Source organism: Malaya genurostris, chromosome 3 (genome assembly GCF_030247185.1).
Source record: "Malaya genurostris strain Urasoe2022 chromosome 3, Malgen_1.1, whole genome shotgun sequence".
Classification (NCBI taxonomy): domain Eukaryota; kingdom Metazoa; phylum Arthropoda; class Insecta; order Diptera; family Culicidae; genus Malaya; species Malaya genurostris.
In genome coordinates, this window is record NC_080572.1 from 137712787 (window position 1) to 137735369 (window position 22583).

Genomic DNA, 22583 nt, shown 5'->3' on the forward strand with positions numbered 1-22583 from the left:
CGGCAGAGATTTTCGCCTTACGGTTATTTACCGTTTCTTCAACGTTTGTCTGCTAAAATTCGGATGTATTCCTGACAGCCTTGTCTGCCAGACAGAAAATAACCGATATGGAACCGGTTCCTTGCTTTTAATTTTTGTTTCCCTATGCAAAAAAGTAATTATGTCATCACCTTATTGAAAAACAAACATTTTTCTTTATTTTTTATTTATTGATTTGTTTTGATAATATACATAATCTAAAACTATAAAACTCTAAAATGAAATTATCATATATGTGTAGAATAATAATACATTACTGCGTACTACTCTAATGTTATGAATAATCTTGAACTCGGCACACGAAATCAGTTCAAAGCATCTATCTCTGCTAGTATTTCCTTCTGCAAATAATATGCAACAGCCACGGTGCTGGATGAAACTATATTACACAAATTTTATCTACTTCGCAGCAAAACGAAGTAATATTTATCAAACGATATCGAGTCGACAACCATTAAACATATTCACGTCGACATCCACATTCACAGAGTTTCAATTACATAAACTCTTTTATATCATACATACACAAACCCTCAAATCTTAAAAACAGTATATGGATACATACTGCGCAACTGATCGTTATTTTTTCTATTACAAACGATTTAAAATTTGCTCACTCAACGAAAAAGTTTCATCCTTACGCTTTTTTTTCATAGATTCATTATGGTTAATCAATGCTCTCTTTAAACATGTTGTAACAGTGACGTCGGTCTCACTGGGAAAAATTTTAAGAGCTGTATCTAAAATTTTAGAAAAAAGTGAACAATTGAAAGTATATACATTCTAACATGATAAATACACAATTACCTTTCAACAAACTAATGCTTTGCAAGTCCGAAGCGGGTCGTGATTTGGGCATATTCTCTTGATTGCGAACATTGTTTGGTAATAACCCAGTCCATGTCCATCTTTCATTATTGTGGTATAATATTCCATTAAGACTTTGATTTATGAATCCATATAATGTATTTCGATCGCCTTTTTCAAACTTTCCTTGTAGAGTTGTTTTCAATTAATCGTTTCCTGTTTTTAACTCATTTTCTATTGCTATTAGTGCATCAAGGCTCATGATAGGCCAATCCAGCCTGAATTTGGGAGATTGCTCTGTAGTGCTCTTTAGCATTTCTTCGATTCCAATAATTTTGGATTGTGTCACATTCAACGACTGTGTCATTTTGAACAACATGCTGAATAAAGCTTTTTGTTGCCGCTCTGAAAAAAAAAATTATCATAAACTATGTTCGAATACTAGAAACGAGATTGATCGATTTATCTAACGGCTAATCATAATTTAAATTAAGGGTACAGTGTACAGTACTATCAATTGTCGTGTCTATTTTTTTCTTAAATGTTGAACGCGAGTTTTCGAAACAAGAAACAAACGAAGTAGTATAATTATGTTCAATAACTGTAGTTGCTTTATAGATAACTTTCCTAGAGTTTTCAAAAAATCATCGATTGTTGAAATGGCATTGTCTTTTTTGACGGCAGATTCGGATTCCAGTATGACAGCATCGACATCGGGATTTTTATCTGTATCTGCAACCATCAAGGAGATTATTGATATTTTTTCACATGGTTTTCAAGACATAAATTTTGCTCCTTCTATGTTTACATTATTTAAACTAAAAAGTTATGGATCAAGAATTTCAGTTAATTGTGAAATACACGTTTCTTGGAAAAAAATTATTTTATTATTATTATTATTATTATTATTATTATTTATTTATTTCGGTTTTAACCTATTTCAGGTCATTGGCCGACTGGCTACGCCAGGTGGTGTGGCCACCTGATTCCTCTCCATCATCCGTACTGGATGTGGCAGAGGGCCAGGATGTTGGTGAAGATGAAGTTGTTGTGTTATATGGACCCGAGGAGGTTGACTTCCTTGAGGAAGGAGAGTAGTGTCTGTTCCCTGATTGGGTCGTTCGCCAGAATTTCACGAATGGAGCTCGGGAAGTTGAATTTTTCTCGTAGGTCTTCGTATATTCTGCAGTTCACTAGGATATGTTCTACTGTTAATCTGGTGTTGCAGATTCCGCTGATGGTGGGGCTGACTTTGGAAATGGTATGGGCGTGTGTCGTTCTGGTGTGTCCCACTCGTAGGCGTGATAGTATTTTTTTTCGATTCTGTTGTTGCGATCGACCCATCGGTCAGGTGAACCCTTAATTTTCTGGGTGTGGCCAGGTTGATTACGCCAGTGCGCTATGAAGTGGTCGATGGCTATTCTTTCGAAATAGTTAGCGATATCGGATGCCGGTACTTTTTTGGTGAGGAAGGTTCGCGATCGTCGGCCCAAGGCGGCTAGACGGTCTGCATCTTCATTGCCGCGTATGTCGCAATGGCCGGGTACCCAGCATAGTGTTGTGAGTGGATCGCAGTTTTGTTCGATTTGCTGTACGTAGGGATGATTCTCCGGATTGTAGAGCTGAGATTACGGATAGAGAGTCCGAGAAAATGACGGTGGGTATGTTTTCTGGTTTTTTTTAAAGTGGCGATAACGATTGCCTCAACCTCTGCCGAAAAAATAGAGCATGATGGGGGGAGGCGGAGTGCGAGATCTGGTTCGGTATCACTGACTCCGATTCCAACGCTATCATCCAGTTTAGACCCGTCTGTGTATAGTCGGGTGTGGTTGGTATACCTGCGATTGACTAGTCGGTTGTATCGTTCTAAGTTAGTGCTTGGGGGATCTCCAACTTTGATTAAGTGGGAGAGACTAATGTCCAGATTTGGGCCGCGTTCGAACCACGTACGGTCTGTCACTCTGAGTAGTCGTGCTAGTATCGGAAGGCGGGTTCCTGCGAAATTCTCGTATACGGTCTTGGCCGTTTGTAGGAGTACGCAGTCGTTTCTTGACGTCTTTTCTAGGAAGCCTAGGGCTCGCCTAACGATGGCTACTGCTATGGTCCATGGGAAGGGCAGGGTGCCGGCTTCGATACATGTGGCTTCTGCGGGCGAACTGGGGAGTAAGTTTGAAGCGATTCGAATCGCTCCATGGAACAGTGGGGATAGTGTGCTTACTAATTCGATCCAGTTGCTGCTGGTTAGTTCAATGCCGTAGAACACCCGACTTTGTATGATGGCCTGACAGATGCGTAGTGCGGTCTGTCTGTTGCATTTTTTGTGACGTGAGGTGATAGTGCGTATCAGCCTTTTCCTGCTTTCGCAGTCCTTTTTTACCTTCTGAAAGTGAGGTTTGAAGGTTAGCTACCGGTCGATCGTTTGCTGTTTTAAGTTTTATCGGTCTATTGGTTAAGTTTTATCGGTCTATCCGTATATCGGTGCTGTGATGCGCAGCAATGTGTATATACGCACTTTGGTGCGGAGATGTTGAATCCTACCGAGCAGGCCCATTTGCCTACGGCCTTGACTGCTGACTGTAGTTTTATCCTTGTGCGAGCAATTGTTTTTCCGATAGACACTAGTAGGATGTCGTCTGCGTAGACGAATATGTGTATGCCTTTGGTAGGGTCGCGAACATGGAGTTCATGCTGATGAGGAACAGCGTGACTGCCAGTACAGAGCCTTGCGGTACGCCGTTGACCTCATTAAATTGGCTGGACAAGTGCCCGCCAATCCTGACTTTGAAGTTTCGCTTGTTAAGATACTGTTTGAGGAAGAGACCGAGATTCCCACGGATTCCCCACTGATGCAATTGTCGTAGGACACCTTCGCGCCAAACAGTATTGTAGGCCTTGGCAATATCTAAAATTGTCTATGTGCGAGCCGTCTGCTAGTGCTTTGTTGATGCAGTTACCCAGGCATCCCATGTAGATGTTGGTACCTAGTCCCTTCCGGAAAGCGAATTGTCGGCGGTCCAATAAGTTACGTTTTTCAAGGAGGGTCGTCAGACGGCGGTTGACGAGTCTTTCCATGATTTTTGCGGAACAAGGTAAGAGGCTGATTGGACGAAAGTCGCTTGGAGATCTGACTCCTTGGCATCTTTTGGGGATGGGGACTACTACCGCGATTTTCCAAGCATCCGGTATGGGAGAGCCTTCCCAGATTCGATTGAAGGCATCTAATAGTGCTCGTTTTCCTACTGGGGGCATATGTTTGAGTAAAGGGTAGCTGACGTCATCGATGCCTGCTGATTTACTGCGTACCGCTCCTAGTGCGGCTGCTAGTTCGGTAGCCGAGAAGGGTTGATTGTATGCTTGTCTCGAGTTTGGTACGAATGAGGTGGGGGTGATTTCGGATTCTATTTTTTGCTTCATGAATGTGCTAGGAAGGGATTCGTTAGACGAGAGGCTTTCGAAGTATTCGAGAAACCATTTTGTCTCCTTTTACCGCTCAGTGCATTTACTCTTCGCCACATTTCTGATGTCGATGTGTCTGGACTAATCCCATTCAAAAATTCGTTCCAGCTGTCAGATTTTGCGGTTGCTACAGCTTTCCTTGCTTGGTTCCGGAGCTTTTTGTGTTCTGCGGATCTTTCCTCCCAGTGTGGGTTGTTTGGGGCAGTTCTTTTTAGTGTTCGGAGGGCTTAGCGTCTTTCTTTTAGCACTTTTTCCACGTCTGGATTCCACCAGTGAACGGCACGATGCGGCGGTGTTCCTCTAGTTTTAGGTATGCTGCTTTCAGCCGCACGGACTATGATTTCGGAGAGTTGCTCCGGTGAGTATTGACGGTCGCGATCCAGCATATCTGAAACGTTGTCTTCGTAGGAAGCCCAGTCGGCCTGGTCATAGAGCCATCGTTTGGATCGTGAGGTCGATGAGGGTGTGCAACTGTAAGTTATCTCGATTGGGAAGTGATCACTGTTTCCCTTGTCGTGCGCGACCGACCAGCCGCACGCAGTCGCGAGTGAGTTTGAGCATATGGTGATGTCTATTGCGGAGGAAGCGCGTCCGCGTAGGAAGGTGGTGTTTCCGTCATTCAGGATCATTGAATTGGTCTCTTCGGCAGCTTCTAGGATGCATTTACCACGATGGCAGCTCTGTTTTGATCCCCAAAACGTGTTGTGGGCGTTAAAGTCACCCATTATTAAGAACGGGCTTGATAGTTGATTGATGAGTTTTTGTCGTGAATACGACTTACTTTACTATGGGGCGCCTTTTCAAAATTAGCCATATGGAAGAATGGGCAGAACTTAATCGCGAATATCTCGAGTTGTATTAATGGTAGCAACATAATTCTTTCACCATTTCATCAAAAATATGATCAGGAATTCAGGATAATATTTTGAACAGTGTGCGATAACCACAAACAACTCAAAAATTAAGTTTTCTTAAAATTTGAAAACAACGCGGAAAACTTTTTACTTTCGTTTGGGTTTTTCGCGCAAGGACGACGATTTTGAGATAGTCATGCACATATCTTCTACTGAATGCGTATAAAAGGGGAACCGTGGTCGAAAATCGATAATTTCTTTTCGTGCGTTCGATGGAAGCAGACGTCGTGGGAGTTGAATCATCAACCAGCAGCGACAGAGAATGCACCTTCTGCGTGGTTAATAAAAACCTCAAACGCTCAGGTCGCATCTCTCATTCGCTTGCTGGCCATCGAGGCGCGAGGACCAGCCAGCAGCAGCAGCGGGAGTTAACCAGCAGCGAGAGAGAATGCACCTTCTGCGTGGTTAATAAAAACCTCAAACGCTCAGGTCGCATCTCTCATTCGCTTGCTGGCCATCAAGGCGAGAGGACCAGCCAGCAGCAGCAGCGGGAGTTAACCAGCAGCGAGAGAGAATGCACCTTCTGCGTGGTTAATAAAAACCTCAAACGCTCAGGTCGCATCTCTCATTCGCTTGCTGGCCATCGAGGCGAGAGGACCAGTCAGCAGCAGCAGCGGGAGTTAACCAGCAGCGAGAGAGAATGCACCTTCTGCGTGGTTAATAAAAACCTCAAACGCTCAGGTCGCATCTCTCATTCGCTTGCTGGCCATCAAGGCGAGAGGACCAGCCAGCAGCAGCAGCGGGAGTTAACCAGCAGCGAGAGAGAATGCACCTTCTGCGTGGTTAATAAAAACCTCAAACGCTCAGGTCGCATCTCTCATTCGCTTGCTGGCCATCGAGGCGAGAGGACCAGTCAGCAGCAGCAGCGGGAGTTAACCAGCAGCGAGAGAGAATGCACCTTCTGCGTGGTTAATAAAAACCTCAAACGCTCAGGTCGCATCTCTCATTCGCTTGCTGGCCATCAAGGCGAGAGGACCAGCCAGCAGCAGCAGCGGGAGTTAACCAGCAGCGAGAGAGAATGCACCTTCTGCGTGGTTAATAAAAACCTCAAACGCTCAGGTCGCGTCTCTCATTCGCTTGCTGGCCATCGAGGCGAGAGGACCAGTCAGCAGCAGCAGCGGGAGTTAACCAGCAGCGAGAGAAACTGGATTCAGGTCGCATCTCTCATTCGCTTGCTGGCCACCAAGGCGAGAACCAGCAGCGACCGAAACTGGATTCTGAGTCTGTTATTGGATCTAAATTTAGGTCTTGAACTCAGGGTCCATTTCTCTATTCCAGACTTCTATTCGGTTGTTCCTAAGGCCATAATAATACTCCTAAAGAATTATGCGGAATTTACTTTACTGTACCTTTATACAACCCATTTTTTATTCATGGCGAAAAATCGTCTTCAAATTTCAGAGCTTAGTTCCGTAATATGAGTTTAGAATTCAGAGTCTGCGTGCTGAACTGGATTCTGGAAAATGATTGTAGTTCTAGAACTAAAATCCAACTGAGTTCTGAGTCTGTTCTATGTTCTAAATTTAATTCTTGAACTCAGATCCAGTTATTAATTTCAGAATTCTTCAAATCGGTTCTTTTGTCGTGAATACGACTTACTTTACTACGGGGTGCCTTTTCAAAATTTACCCTCTGAGAGAGTGATAAGTTTTTGATCGTGAATATCTATTGTTGTATCTAATGAATCAACATAATTCTTGCGACATGCCATCGGAAATATGATCACAATTTTATGATTTCAGTTTTGTGACATAGTCTCAAATAAATCAACATTAAACTTTTCTGAAATGTTTGGTATAAACGAGTATCGAAGAGGATAATTCATATGGCGCGTTTGCCTTTCTCGTATTTTTAAAGCTCATAGCTCAGTGATCTGTGAAAGGATTTATATAATCTAACTACCAATAGAATCGAAATTTTTCAATTTAAACGTGTATAGCAAAAGCATTGAAGTATTTCAATAGTACACTATTGAAAAACTTGTCTCATTTGATCCATGTCAACACCAGCCAATCAGAACGCGTTCTAAGGAAGAGAACGAAATATCTGCTGCTGTACAACAAATCGTCCGGGAAAAATGTTCCGAGAAGTGGTGAATATCGCAGTGAGTTCCTCAATTTGGTCCTTGTGAATGCTAGAAACGAATCCCTACAACATATTGATAGTTTCTTTCAATAAATTATGCAAATCCGAAATGAAATAATCGACATTAAAATTCTATATGCGGCTATTTTTATAGCCGTTAGGACCGCCCATTAGTGAAAAAGCTACAAACGAAATCACATAAAAGGAAATCTCTTAACAAAAATTCAATCAGTTTGGATTCTATCGCCACTGCGAGCAGATGTGTTTTGTGTCGTCTGCACAGCTAGTTTCGCTTTCGACAAGAGCGATTACGTCACAGCTGCCAGTCATTAGCATTGGGAAAAAAACAACGGTGGAGAGCATTGCACAATATCAGCCGTTCTAATGGCTCTAAAAGTTTTCTAAAGAACTATTAGGATTTGTTGTTCGCAAATCGTAGGGAAATATCCTCAGTTTACTGCAAATCTAGAACAGTTTGGTTAGATTTGTGCACATTTCGCTGTGTGAAACTCACAGTAAACGAGATCAAGTGAAGCCTTCTTTGTTTTTGCGAAAAATGTTCCAGAGTTTAATGTCGTAGAGAATTACGCAATTTGACCTTTCTGAATGGTAGAAACGAGTCCCTTCAGCATATTGATAGTTTCTTTCAATAAATTATGCAAATCCGAAATGAAATAATCAACATTAAAATTCTGAATGCGGATATTTTTATAGCCGTTAGGACCGCCCATTAGTGAAAAAGCTACAAACGAAATCAGGTAGAAACAAGCCTCTCAATAAAAAGTGAAGCCTTCTTTGTTTTTGCGGAAAATGTGCAAAGGGGAATGCTTGCATAATTCATACAATTGATCAACTAATTGATATTCGGAAGTGTTAAGGAACATGTCAGTTGTTTTCGTATTCACGACATCCAGTTATGTCTCTGACATTACCCACCCGCCTTTTTTAGTTTGTCTTTCATATCTTTAACCTCCTTAGGGATGTAGATCGATACGATGGTGCATGGGGTAGGATATGAAACGCGCCGAGCTAATGCTATCAAGTCGGTATCTAGAGTGACCGGGTCGGAGGGGAGATCGGTCCGGATGCCAAGCCCGATGATCTGATAAATGTTTGCTCAACTCTTGAGGTCCCATAGGTATCGGTTGCTCAACCATGGAGATGGATCGGTGTCTCTTAGGTGGGTTTCTTAAATAGCAAGGTAGAGAGGGTCGATGCGTGATGTCATCATCTGTAAGTCGTCTAGATTTGGCCTTAGGCCATTGATGTTCCATTGCACGGCTAGTGTACAGTGTTTTTGCGTGTGTGATGAGGTTGATCGGTCGGAGTATGAGCTGGAAAAGTGTTTTTTCCTTTGTTGGTGTTGATGTATGGCTTGGTATGGTTCCGAGGCAGGTTCGGGTTTCTCCTTTCATTGCGCTTTCTGGGCCCGTTCGATGTTTCTTCTACCGATTTGTAGTCCGTGGCTGGTTCGCGGGTGTTCGAATTTGGCTGATCAGTGATGTGGTTGAGTGCATAGTTTGTTTGCTCGTCGTTCTGTGTGTTGCTGATGTAAGGTTTGTACCATGAGCAGCCAGGTATCGGGCTGGGTTCGCGGTGGCTGTCGGTGGGTGCTTTGGATGTCTGGTTTTCGTAGGGTTTGGTTAGGAGATGTGGTAGTAGGCAGTCGGGTGTCTTTCCCTCGGCCCCCCGCCACGCGGGGGCGCTGGGAGAGTCCGGAACGCCGGAGATTTCCCTTGAATGCCTTGTGTGTGATGGTTGCTGGTTACTCCCGAGTTGAATGATTGTTTTTGGTGGTGTTGTTTTATCGTGGCTGACGGTTCTCCTGCTTGTTCCCTCAACGGCCGTTAGTGGACAGTAGAGCGCCACATGGTCAGTCGTCGTCTGGCTGGTCGATGATGTGCTAGTTGGTAATGACAGAGGTAGACAAAAATGTGGGAAGCTTTTTTTTGGTATATTGTAATTGTTTGTTACACTTGTCTGGGGGATACCCAGGTACCCGACGTCAACAGCCGCCGGAGGGGCATCGCCTGGTGGCGGGACGTCTCCGGACGGGGTCGACGCGGGTGTGGGTGTGCTTGTCGGTTTTATGGTGTCTTTTTCTTCCTTCTGGTGTCTTGGTGTGAGTGGTTTTGTTGGAGTGCAGTTCGGCGTTGTTTTATTTGGGTTGCTATCGTGCATCGTCTTTTGTATTGTTTGTTCCGTTTAATCAGAGATGTTTGCCCTTAGTATTCCGTAGTAGTCTCCTTCATCACTTGAGTTGGTGCGTGTGGTTGTTGTGGAGGCTTTTGGTTCACGGCTTAGACGTGATCGGCTTCGTTTCTCGATTGTTGAGTCGTCGCGCTGGATTTTTCGGTTCGGGCTGCGTGATTTTCGATCCCTTTTGGTGTTTTTTCCTTTCAAGTAGCTTCGGTCTGTTTGGTCGTCGCGTTCGTTGTGCTGCTTGCTGTTGTTAACATCAGTGTCCATGGCAGTTGGGAGGGCGGTTGGTTTTTGGTTCGACGTAGGACTGTTGGGTTTAGTTTTTTCATCTATCTGTTGTGTTAGTTTGGTTCCTTTATGCTGGGTGGTCTGTTGGTTGATTTCAGTAAAAGCCAGTCGCAGGATTTTCATCTCGTCAAGGACTTGGTTGAACTTGTCTCTAGCTTCTGCCAGTTGCAATTTTAGAGAACTAATTTCGCGGTCTTTGGCGTCTTCGTTTTGACGGTTTGAGTTGCTCTGTTGGAGCTTGTTTATTTCTTCTCTGAGTACTCTTATTGTTCTGTCTTTGTCGTCAGAGTTGGAATTCAACCTATCCCCAAGGGCATTGACGTAGCTGGTAGTTCTTTTTCCACGATTGCTCTCGCTTCAGGGAAGAAGATGTTGTTCGAGATTTTCACCTTTATGAACTTTTCTTCCATGACGTATGTTGGACATTTGCGGTGCCGGGTGGAGTGTCCTTCACCACAGTTGATGCACATTTGCCTTACATGGCTCTTCTCGGTTGGTGTCGTGTCTTTCGCTGCAGTTGAGACATGTCGTTGGTTGTTTGCAAGAGCGACTTCCGTGGCCGTAGCGGCCGCAGTTGTAACACAACATAGGTCGCGGGAAGTAGGGTTCGACCCTGGTGCGTACTAAGCCGATGTATATGTGGCTAGGCAGGTATGATCCGGGGAAAGAGATAACTGTGAGGGGTGTGTTGGTGACTTACCGTCGACCATTTTGGTGATTCGTCTAGTCGCTATCACGTCTTGATCGCTCAATTTTTCTGTCATTTGTTCATCTGCCATGCCCATAGTGTCTAGGTCATAGATGATGCCACGTGTCACATCCAGTGTGTGGTGAGGGATGATTTCTACGGGTTTTCCGTTTATTAGGCTCTTCGTGTCGAGTAGGGTTCCATCTACTTTTCTTGAGCTCGTTCTTAGTATGTATCTACTGCCTCTGCCCTCTTTAGCGGCGGATAGTACGTCGTTTGGGTTCCGTTGTAGTACAGCTTTTACGGACTGATATATGAGGAACGGGTCAGATGGCAAGCGATTTTCTGTTTCTCCCTCGAGGTTAGTTGCTCGCAGTAGGAGCGTTTGAGTATCGATGACATCACCGCTGTTTAGATACGCTGGTAGGTTATGTGATGGGGACGGTCCTCCGCCACCGTCTGGTGGTTGCACGATCCCACTACGGGGACGCGACTTTAGGAGACTCTAATTTCTCCTATTTGAATAGGATTCGGCTTGTTTTCTAACGTTATAAAGAGCAGTCGGTGCTCAACAAAGGTTAAATGTGTTTTACTGTATGCTGCTATTTCGTTAATGCACGGGAAGTATAATACCACGCACGCACGAGACGGAGAGAAAGAAAAAACGAACCGATCGCGCTGAGTGCTCGGTACGAACTGAAAAATTATTTTATTCAGTCCCCTTAGAGACATTAACAATAAAGGTTGACGACAAACTCACCAACAATTTCCGAAAGATGTAAATGAGGTGATCCATCAATATCTTCTACTGCTGCAAAATTGTCTTCAAAGTCTTCGAGTGAATGTTTATTGACATCTGTGAATAAATTTTGAATCGTAATGCATTAAAAATAAATACACTCTTATCAGCCGTTACCTAATTTTGGGTCTAAACCTACTCAAAATAAACTGAAGTACATCTCCCCAATTTTAGGTAACGAGTGATGGCCTCAAAATTTAGGTAAATGCAAGGGGCAAATCACTCTAAACTTTGTCTGAACTCAAACAAGTTTTACCGGGAGTAAAAAAGTTTAGCAGGGATCTCGCTGGATTAGAATGGGATTAGAGAAGTTTAGCCGAGATCTGGAAAAGCATTATTTTGACATAAGAAGCTGTGAACGTGGGAGCAGAGATGCCAGATATTTTTCATAGAAAACCTGTATTGTTTTGTATAAAAAATCTGTATTTATCTGTATTCAGAAAGGAAATTTCGGAAATAAAATGATGTTTGAAGATGTTATTCCATTAGATTATTATTATAGAATGGCAGATGCAAAGAGCATTCCTTTATATCGTAAGTCCTTGCCGCACGGACATGAACATTCAACGACGAAATTTAATTGTTTTTGTTATCAACCACAATTGAATTGTAAATCCATATACTTTTTTCGTTTGAAAATGATGACTTGGAATTCAAACGCCCATTACGCAACGTCAAGTCAGGTCATACAACTTTTCAGTCTGACAATAAAGTTTCATGACGCTGCACGAAAAAAATTTCATTTGAATATGGGTTATCAAACACGTTCAGACGGAAAAGTCTAATTATTTCTTTCTTACTTTTTGTGGTATCTGTATAAATCTGTATTCAATTTGAGAAATTTGTATAAAATCTGTACTCTGTATTAAATCTGTAAGCGCATGTAAAAATCTGTAAAATACAGATAAATCTGTATAATACAGATAAATCTGTATAAATGGCATCTCTGCGTGGGAGCTCGAATGACAGATACACTTCAAACAAGATTAGGCAAAACTAGGTTGGATTAATTTTAAATAACCCAAATTTATCTAGACTAGTTGGGATTGAAAGAGATTAGAGAAAATTGTATTGGAATGACATGAGTTTATTAGTATGAGATTGTCTAGAGTTTAGAGTGATTTGCCCCTTGGGTAAATGTAAGTTTACCCAAAGTGTTATGCCATAACAAATCACGCTACTCATTTTTTACGATCAAGTCAAAGTTTGAGCTGATAACTACCTAATTTTGTGTAGCTTAGGGCATGTTCAGGAGTGTTCTAGTTCTAGATGCATAATTTATGCCAGTTTTAAAATTTAAATCGAGAATTTATAACAAAATAAACTGACAGCCCTAGCTGTGTTTCGAATATACAAAAAAAAACCAGCAGCGTATTAGGATTTGCACGAACATGCCATAACCTCACAAAATAAACAGAATGAGCTTTTTTGACAGTCGACGTGTACTTGTTTACAGTTTAAATGTTCACCAGAAGCTTATCGTTCGAATATAAAAATTTCAAGTCGCCTCACACTAAACAGATTCATACATATATCGCTCCTTGATGCTGGAAAGACATACATGGCCATCTTTTTAGTTCTTTTCACTGTGGAATACGTTTTTAACAGGAATTTTTCAATTTTTAACTTGCTGTCGCAAAACTAAACAAGTACACGGCAACTGTCAAAGATGAACTTGATTCATCGGCAGTTCATTTGTGTCGTCATCGTGCAAAACCTAATACCAGTTTTTAATTTGACAGTAGATCTGTTCGAATAAATAAAACTAAAACGGTTCGCTGGGGATACGTTTGTTTCAGTTTCAGTTATATTATAGACCACCCATATGAATCATGCAGCTGCTGAATATGCTTTTATGAATTAGCTCGACAATGAGTGATTTCTCCTCAAAAAATAGATAAAAATGATTTTCAGTGTAGGAACATTTTAAGCAATTATATCCAGAGATGCCATTTATACAGATTTATCCAAGGGGCAAATCACTCTAAACTCTAGACAATCTCATACTAATAAACTCATGTCATTCCAACATAATTTTCTCTAATCTCATTTAATCCCAACTAGTCTAGATAAGTTTGGGTAATTTAAAACTAATCCCACCTAGTTTTGCCTAATCTTGTTTGAAGTGTATCTGTCATTCGAGCTCCCACGCAGAGATGCCATTTATACACACGGAACCGCAAATCAACCTAATTTTAAGTACATTCCACCGAATTTGGGGGTTTCGTTCAATAACCTAATTTTAGGTAAAGTGGCTCTAGGTAGTTTTCGTAAGACACGTGCAAAAAAATACTCAAAGATGAGTTATATTTACTCTATAGTTGAGTCATATTGACTCAATTTCAAGTTAATACGGTTTACTTAATTTTAGCTTATTGAACGAAACTCTCGCTGTTGGGTGGTTTTGCTCTTTGTATTTTGACAACAATTGAAGGAGCGAATGAAAGGAAGGACTCAAAATTAAGTAAAAAGAAGTCAAATAATAGGTAGTTTTTATTTTCCGTGCAGATCTATCAGTATTATACAGATTTTTGCATGCGTATACAGATTTAATACAGATTTCTCAAATTAAATACAGATTTATACAGATACCACAAAAAGTAAGAAAGAAATAATGAAACTTTTCCGTCTGAGCTTGTTTGTTTGCCCATATTAAAATGAAAATTTTTTCATGCAGCTGTTTAATGATGAACACTGAAATACATTTATATCATAATTTGAAACCAATGTAAACTGATGTTCAAGGAAGTCATGGCGTCATGAAACTTTATTATCAGACTGAAAAGTTGTATGACCTGACTTGACGTTGCGTATTGGGCGTTTGAATTCCATGTTCGAATTCCAAGTCATCATTTTCAAACGAAAAAAGTATATGGATTTACAATTCAATTGTGGTTGATAACAAAAACAATTAAATATCATCGTTCAATGTTCTTGTCAGTGCGGCAAGGACTTACGATATAAAGGAATGCTCCTTGCACCTGCCATTCTATAACAATAATCTAATGGAATAATATCTTTAAACGTCATTTTATTTCCGAAATTTCCTTTTTTTAGTGAATACAGATAAATACAGATTTTTTATACAAAGCAGTACGTTTACAGCTTCTTTTGTCAAAATAATGCTTTTCCAGATCTCGGCTAAACTTCTCTAATCCCATTCTAATCCAGCGAGATCCCTGCTAAACTTTTTTTACTCCCGGTAAAACTTGTTTGAGTTCAGACAAAGTTTAGAGTGATTTGCCCCTTGGATTTATCTGTATTATACGGATTTTTACATGCGCATACAAATTTCACACAGAATAGAGATTTTGTACAGATTTCCTCAATGCAGATTTCAGATTCTGATTTTACTGTTGGTATTTGAAGTTGAACGATGAGATCCCACTTCAACTTACCAAGTCAATATTTTTATAATATATAAATAATTTGTTGATGAAAAATTGCTAACATCTATTTTGTCACTGTAGAGTGAGACATGAATATTGAATGCTTATTAAATTTCATTATAAAAATTTCTATTTTATAGTGAATACAGATTTTCTATGAAAATACTTGGCATCTCTGGTTGAACCAAACATTTCAGCTGTGTTTCAAAGAAAGGTAAATCTTACAAAAGTAAACAAATTGAAAAAGATGCAAAGTCTTTTTTATACATTGAGTAAAATGAGAGTTCGTGCATTTCAATGATTAATCAACAGCTAATACACTCGTCAAACATTGATCGGAAAACAATATATATATATATATATATATATATATATATATATATATATATATATATATATATATATATATATATATATATATATATATATATATATATATATATATATATATATATATATATATATATATATATATATATATATATATATATATATATATATATATATATATATATATATATAGGAATTCAAACATAAATCGAAACATTTATAGATGTTTGATAGATTCTTCATTTGATGTCCGTGTTTGTTTCGCCCTTCTTTTAAACACAGCTGAATTACTTTGATGACAGAAAAAAGTGAAACTTACTTTGGTCAATTGTCTTATCGTCATAGTTTTTACCTCGCATCTGTTCTGTAAAGTTCGAAGTTCGGTTTGTTATTGTAAGTGACTATATCTGGATCATGTAACGCAGTCATAGAACATCTATAATGTTCATTAGTAAGGCGTTGTAAATAATGCGAAAACAATCAAAGAATCACTATTTCCATCAATGATAGTTTTAGTTTACTCTACACATTCTTAAACTTTGTATTAGATTTAAGTGGCATAAATGCATAGTACTTACCCGCATACCTATACTTTTTTCTTTTTTACAGAAGCCATTTCTTCCAATGTGAAATCATCGTCGAGATATTCCTAGGACAGGACCAGACAACTGGCTTCTTTTTCCAGAAAAATATTTCTCTTCTTATTCCGGTTGCTCCCTGCTGTAAATAATAAATACCTCGCGATCACTGTTGCCAGTAGAGATAATTATTCATTCCGAAAACTTTCTCCCCTTATAACATGCAATTATTTATCATTTGAAAACACTTCGACAAATGTTATATCGGTCAAAAATATAGCTCTGGATTCATTTTGATCAGAAAATTGTTTTGAAGAAAACGTTTAGTTGAAACAGCTTAATAAAATTTTTCTAAAACACTCAATTTTGGGTCATTAATTTTTGCAGCTTTATTAACTAAAGTATTCAACATATTCTATTTGGGAAAAATAATAACATACAGAAGTATCCAAAGATTCGGTGCTATTCTCAACCAACATAATCAATATTCTCGTCCATATCAGACTTCGTGATTTCAGGCTTTCTCTTTGTATCATCCAGTGATTGTTAAATGTATTCGTATACTTTCCGCATTGACAGGACTTAAAAACAAATTGAACTTAAATCCTATCGAAATTAATAATTTTGAAAAGATGACCCGAAAAATAAAATATCCAATTTCAAGCTACATTGTTACCGACGATACTGACAACACTTTTTCTACCACCCTGCAGTAATAATGATTTCAACAACTTCTACTTGCTTATGTCAATTTCAACCAATCACGAGCTGGTCCGAAATTGGTCCTAAAAGTGGATTAACAATTGTCAGGTCCTGTCCTAGAAATATTCAACGTTTTCATAAATCATCACTCACTGTGTACTATCGTGTAAAAAAGTTCGAGTGTGTAATGTCAGAGACATAACTGGATGTCGTGAATACGAATATGACACGCTTTATTTATGCTTCCGAATTCGATATGGTAGTTGATCGATTGTTTGAATTGTGCAACTTTCCTCTCTTTCATTACTAGAATTTTAAACGATGCGCCTAGACTAAATTACAGATTAGTTACATTAAACATTCTGAAACGCAATTGAATATTATTAAATAAGCAGTTCAGTTCTTTATAATAAAATAATGGTGACTCTGAAAAGAACCTTTTATGAAAGCGTTCGTGATGGAGAGTGACGAGTTGAGTTAGTTCAATACGCAGACTCTGAATTCTAGACCCATATTCCGGAACTAAGCTCTGAAACTTGAACTTCTCGTTACGACTACCGAAAAGCAAATGAGAGTTGCGACCTGAGCGTTTGAGGTTTTAACCACACAGAAGGTGCACTCTCCGTCGCTGCTGGTTGAAGATTTATCTCCCGCGATGGCAGTCTTCTCGCCTTGATGGCCAGCAAGCGAATGAGAGTTGCGACCTGAGTGTTTGAGATTTTAACCACACAGAAGGTGCACTCTCCGTCGCTGCTGGTTGAAGGTCCACTCCCACGACGTCTGCTTTCATCGAACGCACGAAATGATCGATTTTCGACCACGGTTCCCCTCTTATACGCATTCAGTTGACTACCGCATTCAGCCTGACTACCTCAAAATCGTCGTCCTTGCGCGAAAACCCCAAGCGAAAGTTAAGATTTTCCGCATTGTTTTCAAATTTTGGAAAAACTTAATTTTTGAGTTGTTTGTGGTTATCTCACACTGTTCAAAATATTATCCTAAATTCCTGATCATATTTTTGATGAAATGGTGAAAGAATTATGTTGCTACCATTAATACAAGTCGAGATATTCACGATTAAGTTCTGCCCATTCTTCCATATAACTAATTTTGAAAAGGCACCCCATAGTAAAGTAAGTCGTATTCACGACAAAACATGTTTATTATTTGTGTTCAGCAGCATCATTTTTATAACTTGAGAAGCATCTATGGTTACTAAGTTTTCGTCTTCGCTAATTGAATCAGTTTCAAATTCGCCAACTAGCTTGGAGTCGATCGGATCGTTAAATAATGAACGAACATGCTGGATTTCTTTGCATAATAAAATGATTACATCTTGCATCTTTTGAATACTAGTAACTCGATAAATTGTTTCATTCCAGTAAACAAAATTATCACGTGGATCAACACTGAATTTTATATGTTTGTCTGTTATTATAGATTCATAGAAATACGTTCCAGGTATGTGAGTCGGTTTTGAATGTCGATGTTGTCTCTCCGTATATCTACTTGGATGATAAAGAAAGTTTTCCTGTATTCGATATCTCAGTTGTTCTAGAGGTTTTGGGGCCTTTTTTGTCATTTTAACAATTTTTTGCAAATAATTTTTGTATTCAAATGCAGAGAATGAATCTAAAGAAGCTCGGAAATGTAAACATTCCTGACTCAGGTGTATTATAACGTGCATATTGTACACAAGGTACTCAGTACCGTATAAGTATTAAAACTCGTTTTCGAATCTGTTGAGTAATTTGTTTGCAGTACTGTTCAGTTCAATGCACAAACTTTGATGACACAGGATTCGAATCGCACAATGAAGTAGTAATAAGTGATTATAGTAGACAGTTTTTAGAGTATCGTGAAATAGAATCGGTCCAGTATACAAAAGCATTAATCGGAACTCGGTTGCTTTATAATACGGCACATCATCAAGTACACGTGGTTTTCGCACAAAATCGGAGCATATCTGTGTTCTAATAAAAGTTATTTTTCTGTTGATTCTGATTTTATCCATTTTAGATAACGAATATGGTTTATTCGTTGTATTTATCCAATACCCCAACATGGTTCTGAAGACTCCTTGACATACATTGTGCATGTAGTCAATAGCTGTATCTGTGATACAGTTGATTCCAATTTCAGCCAGAGGAGGTAATCTTTGACTACGATGTATCGGGTCACATAAATTTCGAAATGATTCATCCGTACGAACAGGAGCATGAAGATTGGGAAACACAACGCGTGGTCCTAGTCCTCTCGTAATACATTTAGGACATGCGTTGAATCTCGTTGGCGACACGATATCTAACACAAAACATTTTGCTTGGGCATCGAATACAAGTGGACCAATACTGAATGTGTATTGCTTGCTATTAATTTGATAGCCGTTTATCAAAAAATATTGCAATTCTTGAATAAATTGTGCCATGAATTCGTGTATATTTGGTGGCTTGCCTGGTCCACAAAACACAGCAATGGGAAGTATTGTGTGATAACCAACGATTTTCACTAGAATGGGCCAAAAACTATTTTTGGAACTTTTAGAAATGGGAATGCCATCAATTCCAACACTCAATACGAAATGATTAACTTCATTGCTAACATCGTTCAAGCTCATGAAAATATCAATCATAGTTTTTATACCGAAATATAAAAACTTCCCTAATCCCATATTGCGGATAGGTGCATCAATAGTATGTGCTCTTTTTCTTAAAGTTTGGATGTTGTTTAGGAGAAATGGAAAATAGTTCTGTTTAAACCAGCTAAGTAAGTCATTCACGGCTGTTCTGGAAATATTATATTGGGTTGACCATGTTGCAAATTTTATCGCCACATCAGCTACTTCGAAACTTTCATCTTCTGAGTCTGAGTCCGAAAGATACCTTCTCGGCTCACTTTGATCGATAAACGTGTTAATAATAGTCTCGTCCGTTTCTGTGATGACGGTTTCACTAGTATAAAGCGGCTGTGAAGAGTTATCACTTATTACAACAAAATCGTCACTTCTTAGCTGCTGTGTCTCATTTGACGTAATTGAATTTGAGTTTATTTCATCAATTCCTTCTTACATGCGTACTATAGCTTGCAATTCTCTATTAGCACGTCTGTAGTTTGTACTGCGGGACATTATGAAATTAAAGAAGCACCTTTGAAGAAATTTTTTTAAATCGCGATTTAATGCTCCTTTTATTGAATTAATTTTAATGGGTACGTGAAATGAAACGATGCGGTTCAACGTCTCACAAATAATTCAACGCAGGTTTTGCACTGGCCCAACCTGCTAAGAATAAATGGTTGTTCTTTTTATTTTACCCTACAGAATTGAGTTTTCAATCAATTCGTCATTACGCGAAAATATTGATGATTGAGTAAGTTACAAAAAAGTGGAAAAACTTAGATTGGAACTAAGCGAATCGAGTTGGACTTTTTAAAGCTATATTTGATTGTAATAGTTATTTCGTTAAGGAACATCATTCTCATATTACTAACCTCAAACAATCGAATGAACGAAAATCCGTTTCATGGAATACTTTAGAAATAGATGGTACAACACTACTTCCACTAGGTAAGCGACAGCCAACAGTAATTATAATCACTTTTACACGAGTTGATTTTAGAATAATTTACTACGTATTATTAGCACATTACATAGCGCGACGGTTGAACTTGAAATAAAACGACGAAGCAAAGCAAGATGAAAAAAGCAAACAATAACCGTTTCAAGAAAAGCCGGCGAAATAATTGTCATGTTCAGGGAGACGCCATATTGAAATTGTTGACAACTGCCAGGAAGCTGCTAGTTTTCTGCCGGTTGTCAGAATTCCTTACATACCTTTTGTTCTTGCTCTTCTAACTGTACCCTTTGACGTTTGAAGCCTGAAGGGCCAGCAATCGATGAAAACGTTGTATTTGGAGTAGAAGTTCTTAAGTCAGGGCTATACGAACGAGGCACTGACGAAAGAAAATATATACACAGCCGGAAATGTTCGAGTTTTTTCTAAGCGAAACAAAACGCAAACGTAAAGAAAATAAATGTTTCAAACTTCTAATATGCATCGCTCAGTCCCAAAAAATCGCTGTTCCTTTCGAGAGTAGCTCTTCAAACTCGGATACGGATTAGAAATTATTTGTGAGAAATCCAAACAAACGACGCATTCGAATTTTATGACAGAATTTAAACAATCTTCAAGTGAATCAATTTGTTGTAATGATATCATTAATGAAGACAATTTTTATTTATATAAGTAATTCAATAATTTATTATTTCTCTCATGTGCACTGCTAATTTAAAATATCCTCTAATGTCGCTTACCCTACGTTGTGACTATTTTCTTCGTCACCATAATTTCTCCGAACGGACACAAGCAGCAATAGGTGCATTACCCTATTCGCGAAAGATTGCCCTTCCACAGGTATGCTCACGTTGCACCGAAAGGCAGCAGCCAGCAGCAGAAAATCGCTTAGCAAGATGTATCAGCAGAGCAGCTGAGTAATTTTACCTTTCAGGTCAACATAGAACTTCACACAGGTATGTACTTCAGATTACTGCAGTACAGGTAAGTAATAAAGTCTCTTCTAAGTTAAACAGGTAAAGAATTTATTTCCGCACATACGAGTTACACTTTGTTTGAACAACTTGAACTTGACTTTTTATTAATTTCAGTGGGACTGTTCACAGTGCGATCTGCTCGAATCACTAGTTAATTTTCTACGGACTGATCGGAGCGAGCGGGAGCGCTATACTATCGATCGTGATCATAAACCTAGTTGCCAGAAGGGCCATAATTGTTATCTCACCGTCGCCCGTTAGCACCAATCTCAAGTGAGAAATAATTATCACACGCAGTGCGGCCAAATTTAGTATACAAATCAACATACCTGCCGCCTTGAAGAATTATGTTCAACATAGAAAATGTAAACACGTAACATTGACTTATAGCTAGTGTACAAATAAATTTATCGTTACATTTCAAGTGTTAAATTAGTGTTTTATTTAAACTAAAGTTATATCCGAACTTCTTTGGATAGTTGGTGCATCGCTGTTGTTTACTGGTGATTTTTCGCTTGCAGGGACTGTCGTAGAATCAGGTAACATGCAGATTTTTGCGATGGGACGAGTGATGATTCCGTGAGCAATGCGAAGTTGTACTACGCGAGTTAACTGATCTCTACCGGGCAAAATTGATTCGATGCGAGCAAGAGGCCATCGAATCGGAGGTTGAAGTTCGTCTACTACGATGACTAATTTACCAGGAATTATGTTGTCATTGCGCTGCCAGCCACGGGTGTCTTTTAGTAGCTCTTGTAAGTACTCCTTTTTCCAGTGTGTCCGAAAGCGCTGCACATGCACTTGCAGCTGCTGGTAATGATCAAGTCTGTTAGTTGGTATACTTTGTAGATCTGGGTCGGGCAGGGCTTGCAGTGACGAACTGATGAGAAAATGCGCCAAATCGTTGGGGTCTTCGGTGAGTGGAAGCAAAGGTCGGCTGTTCATGATTGCTTCAATTTGTGCGAGCACTGTGCACATATCTTCGAACGTGAGGCGGGACGATCCGAGCTGACGATAGAGATGCTTTTTCGCTACCTTGATTACTGCCTCCCACAAACCACCAAAGTGAGGGGTTTTGGGTGGTGTTAGATGCCAGGTGATATCTTGCTCAGCACAGGCAGGGATTATTTCGGCTGGTTCTGATCGGTTTTTAAATCTGGCGAATAATTCGATCAGTTCGTTTTTCGCTCCCTCGAAATTTTTACCGTTGTCTGAGTGTATGTGAGCAGGACAACCACGACGCGCGATGAAGCGTCGAAGAGAGCATAAAAAGGCTTGAGTAGAAAGATCGCTGACTAACTCAAGGTGTACTGCTTTGGTGGAAAAACATACAAAAAGGCACAAGTAAGTTTTAGCAGGCGAAGCACGTTTGTGTATCGGACGCAGATACAGCGGGCCGGCATAATCGACGCCTGTGATGCTGAATGGTCGGCTTGGTATGACGCGCTGTACAGGTAATTGACCAATTACGCGATTGCAACGAAAGCAATTTATTATTATTATTATTATTATAGGTTTATTTCGCCTCGATTTTAACCGTTTGGTTTTTCGCCGAGGGGGTATGGTTGTGTTGGGTAGCGGAGTGGTGGAGTGGGGGCCGGGGTATAAGGGGAAAGCATAAATCACATGTCATTTAAGGCCATCGTCCAAGTACCATGCGCGGGTGGTTTTAGGAAATTTTCGAAAGAAATTTCGAAAAATTTGACAAAACCAAAAACATACAGACCTTTGAAATACTTTTATCTATCTACAGGGTG

General features: G+C 39.7%; 1 protein-coding gene and 1 long non-coding RNA gene across 7 annotated transcripts; one reads left to right on the forward strand and one right to left on the reverse strand.

The window, feature by feature from the left end:
• Window positions 1-248: 248 nt before the first annotated feature.
• On the reverse strand, window positions 249-15715 carry LOC131438039 (uncharacterized). 6 transcript variants are annotated; one of them, XR_009230873.1, is made up of 5 exons: window positions 15576-15713; window positions 15317-15361; window positions 11240-11335; window positions 847-1251; window positions 249-779 (listed from the first exon to the last, which is right to left on the reverse strand). XR_009230873.1 is itself a non-coding variant. In XM_058607816.1 (4 exons), the coding sequence occupies exons 2-4, from the start codon at window positions 15354-15356 to the stop codon at window positions 1373-1375; spliced, it is 342 nt and encodes a 113-aa protein (XP_058463799.1). In that variant the 5' UTR covers window positions 15357-15361; window positions 15576-15713; the 3' UTR covers window positions 1259-1372. The 6 variants fall into 6 exon arrangements, 2 of the variants coding, with proteins under 2 accessions (XP_058463799.1, XP_058463800.1); XR_009230874.1 differs by lacking the exon at window positions 15317-15361 and having other exon boundaries at window positions 15576-15715; XM_058607816.1 differs by lacking the exons at window positions 249-779; window positions 847-1251 and adding an exon at window positions 1259-1578.
• On the forward strand, window positions 15284-15749 carry LOC131438040 (uncharacterized). Its single transcript, XR_009230877.1, has 2 exons — window positions 15284-15390; window positions 15607-15749. It is a non-coding gene; the product is annotated as an uncharacterized LOC131438040 (long non-coding RNA).
• The last annotated feature ends 6834 nt before the right edge of the window (window positions 15750-22583 follow it).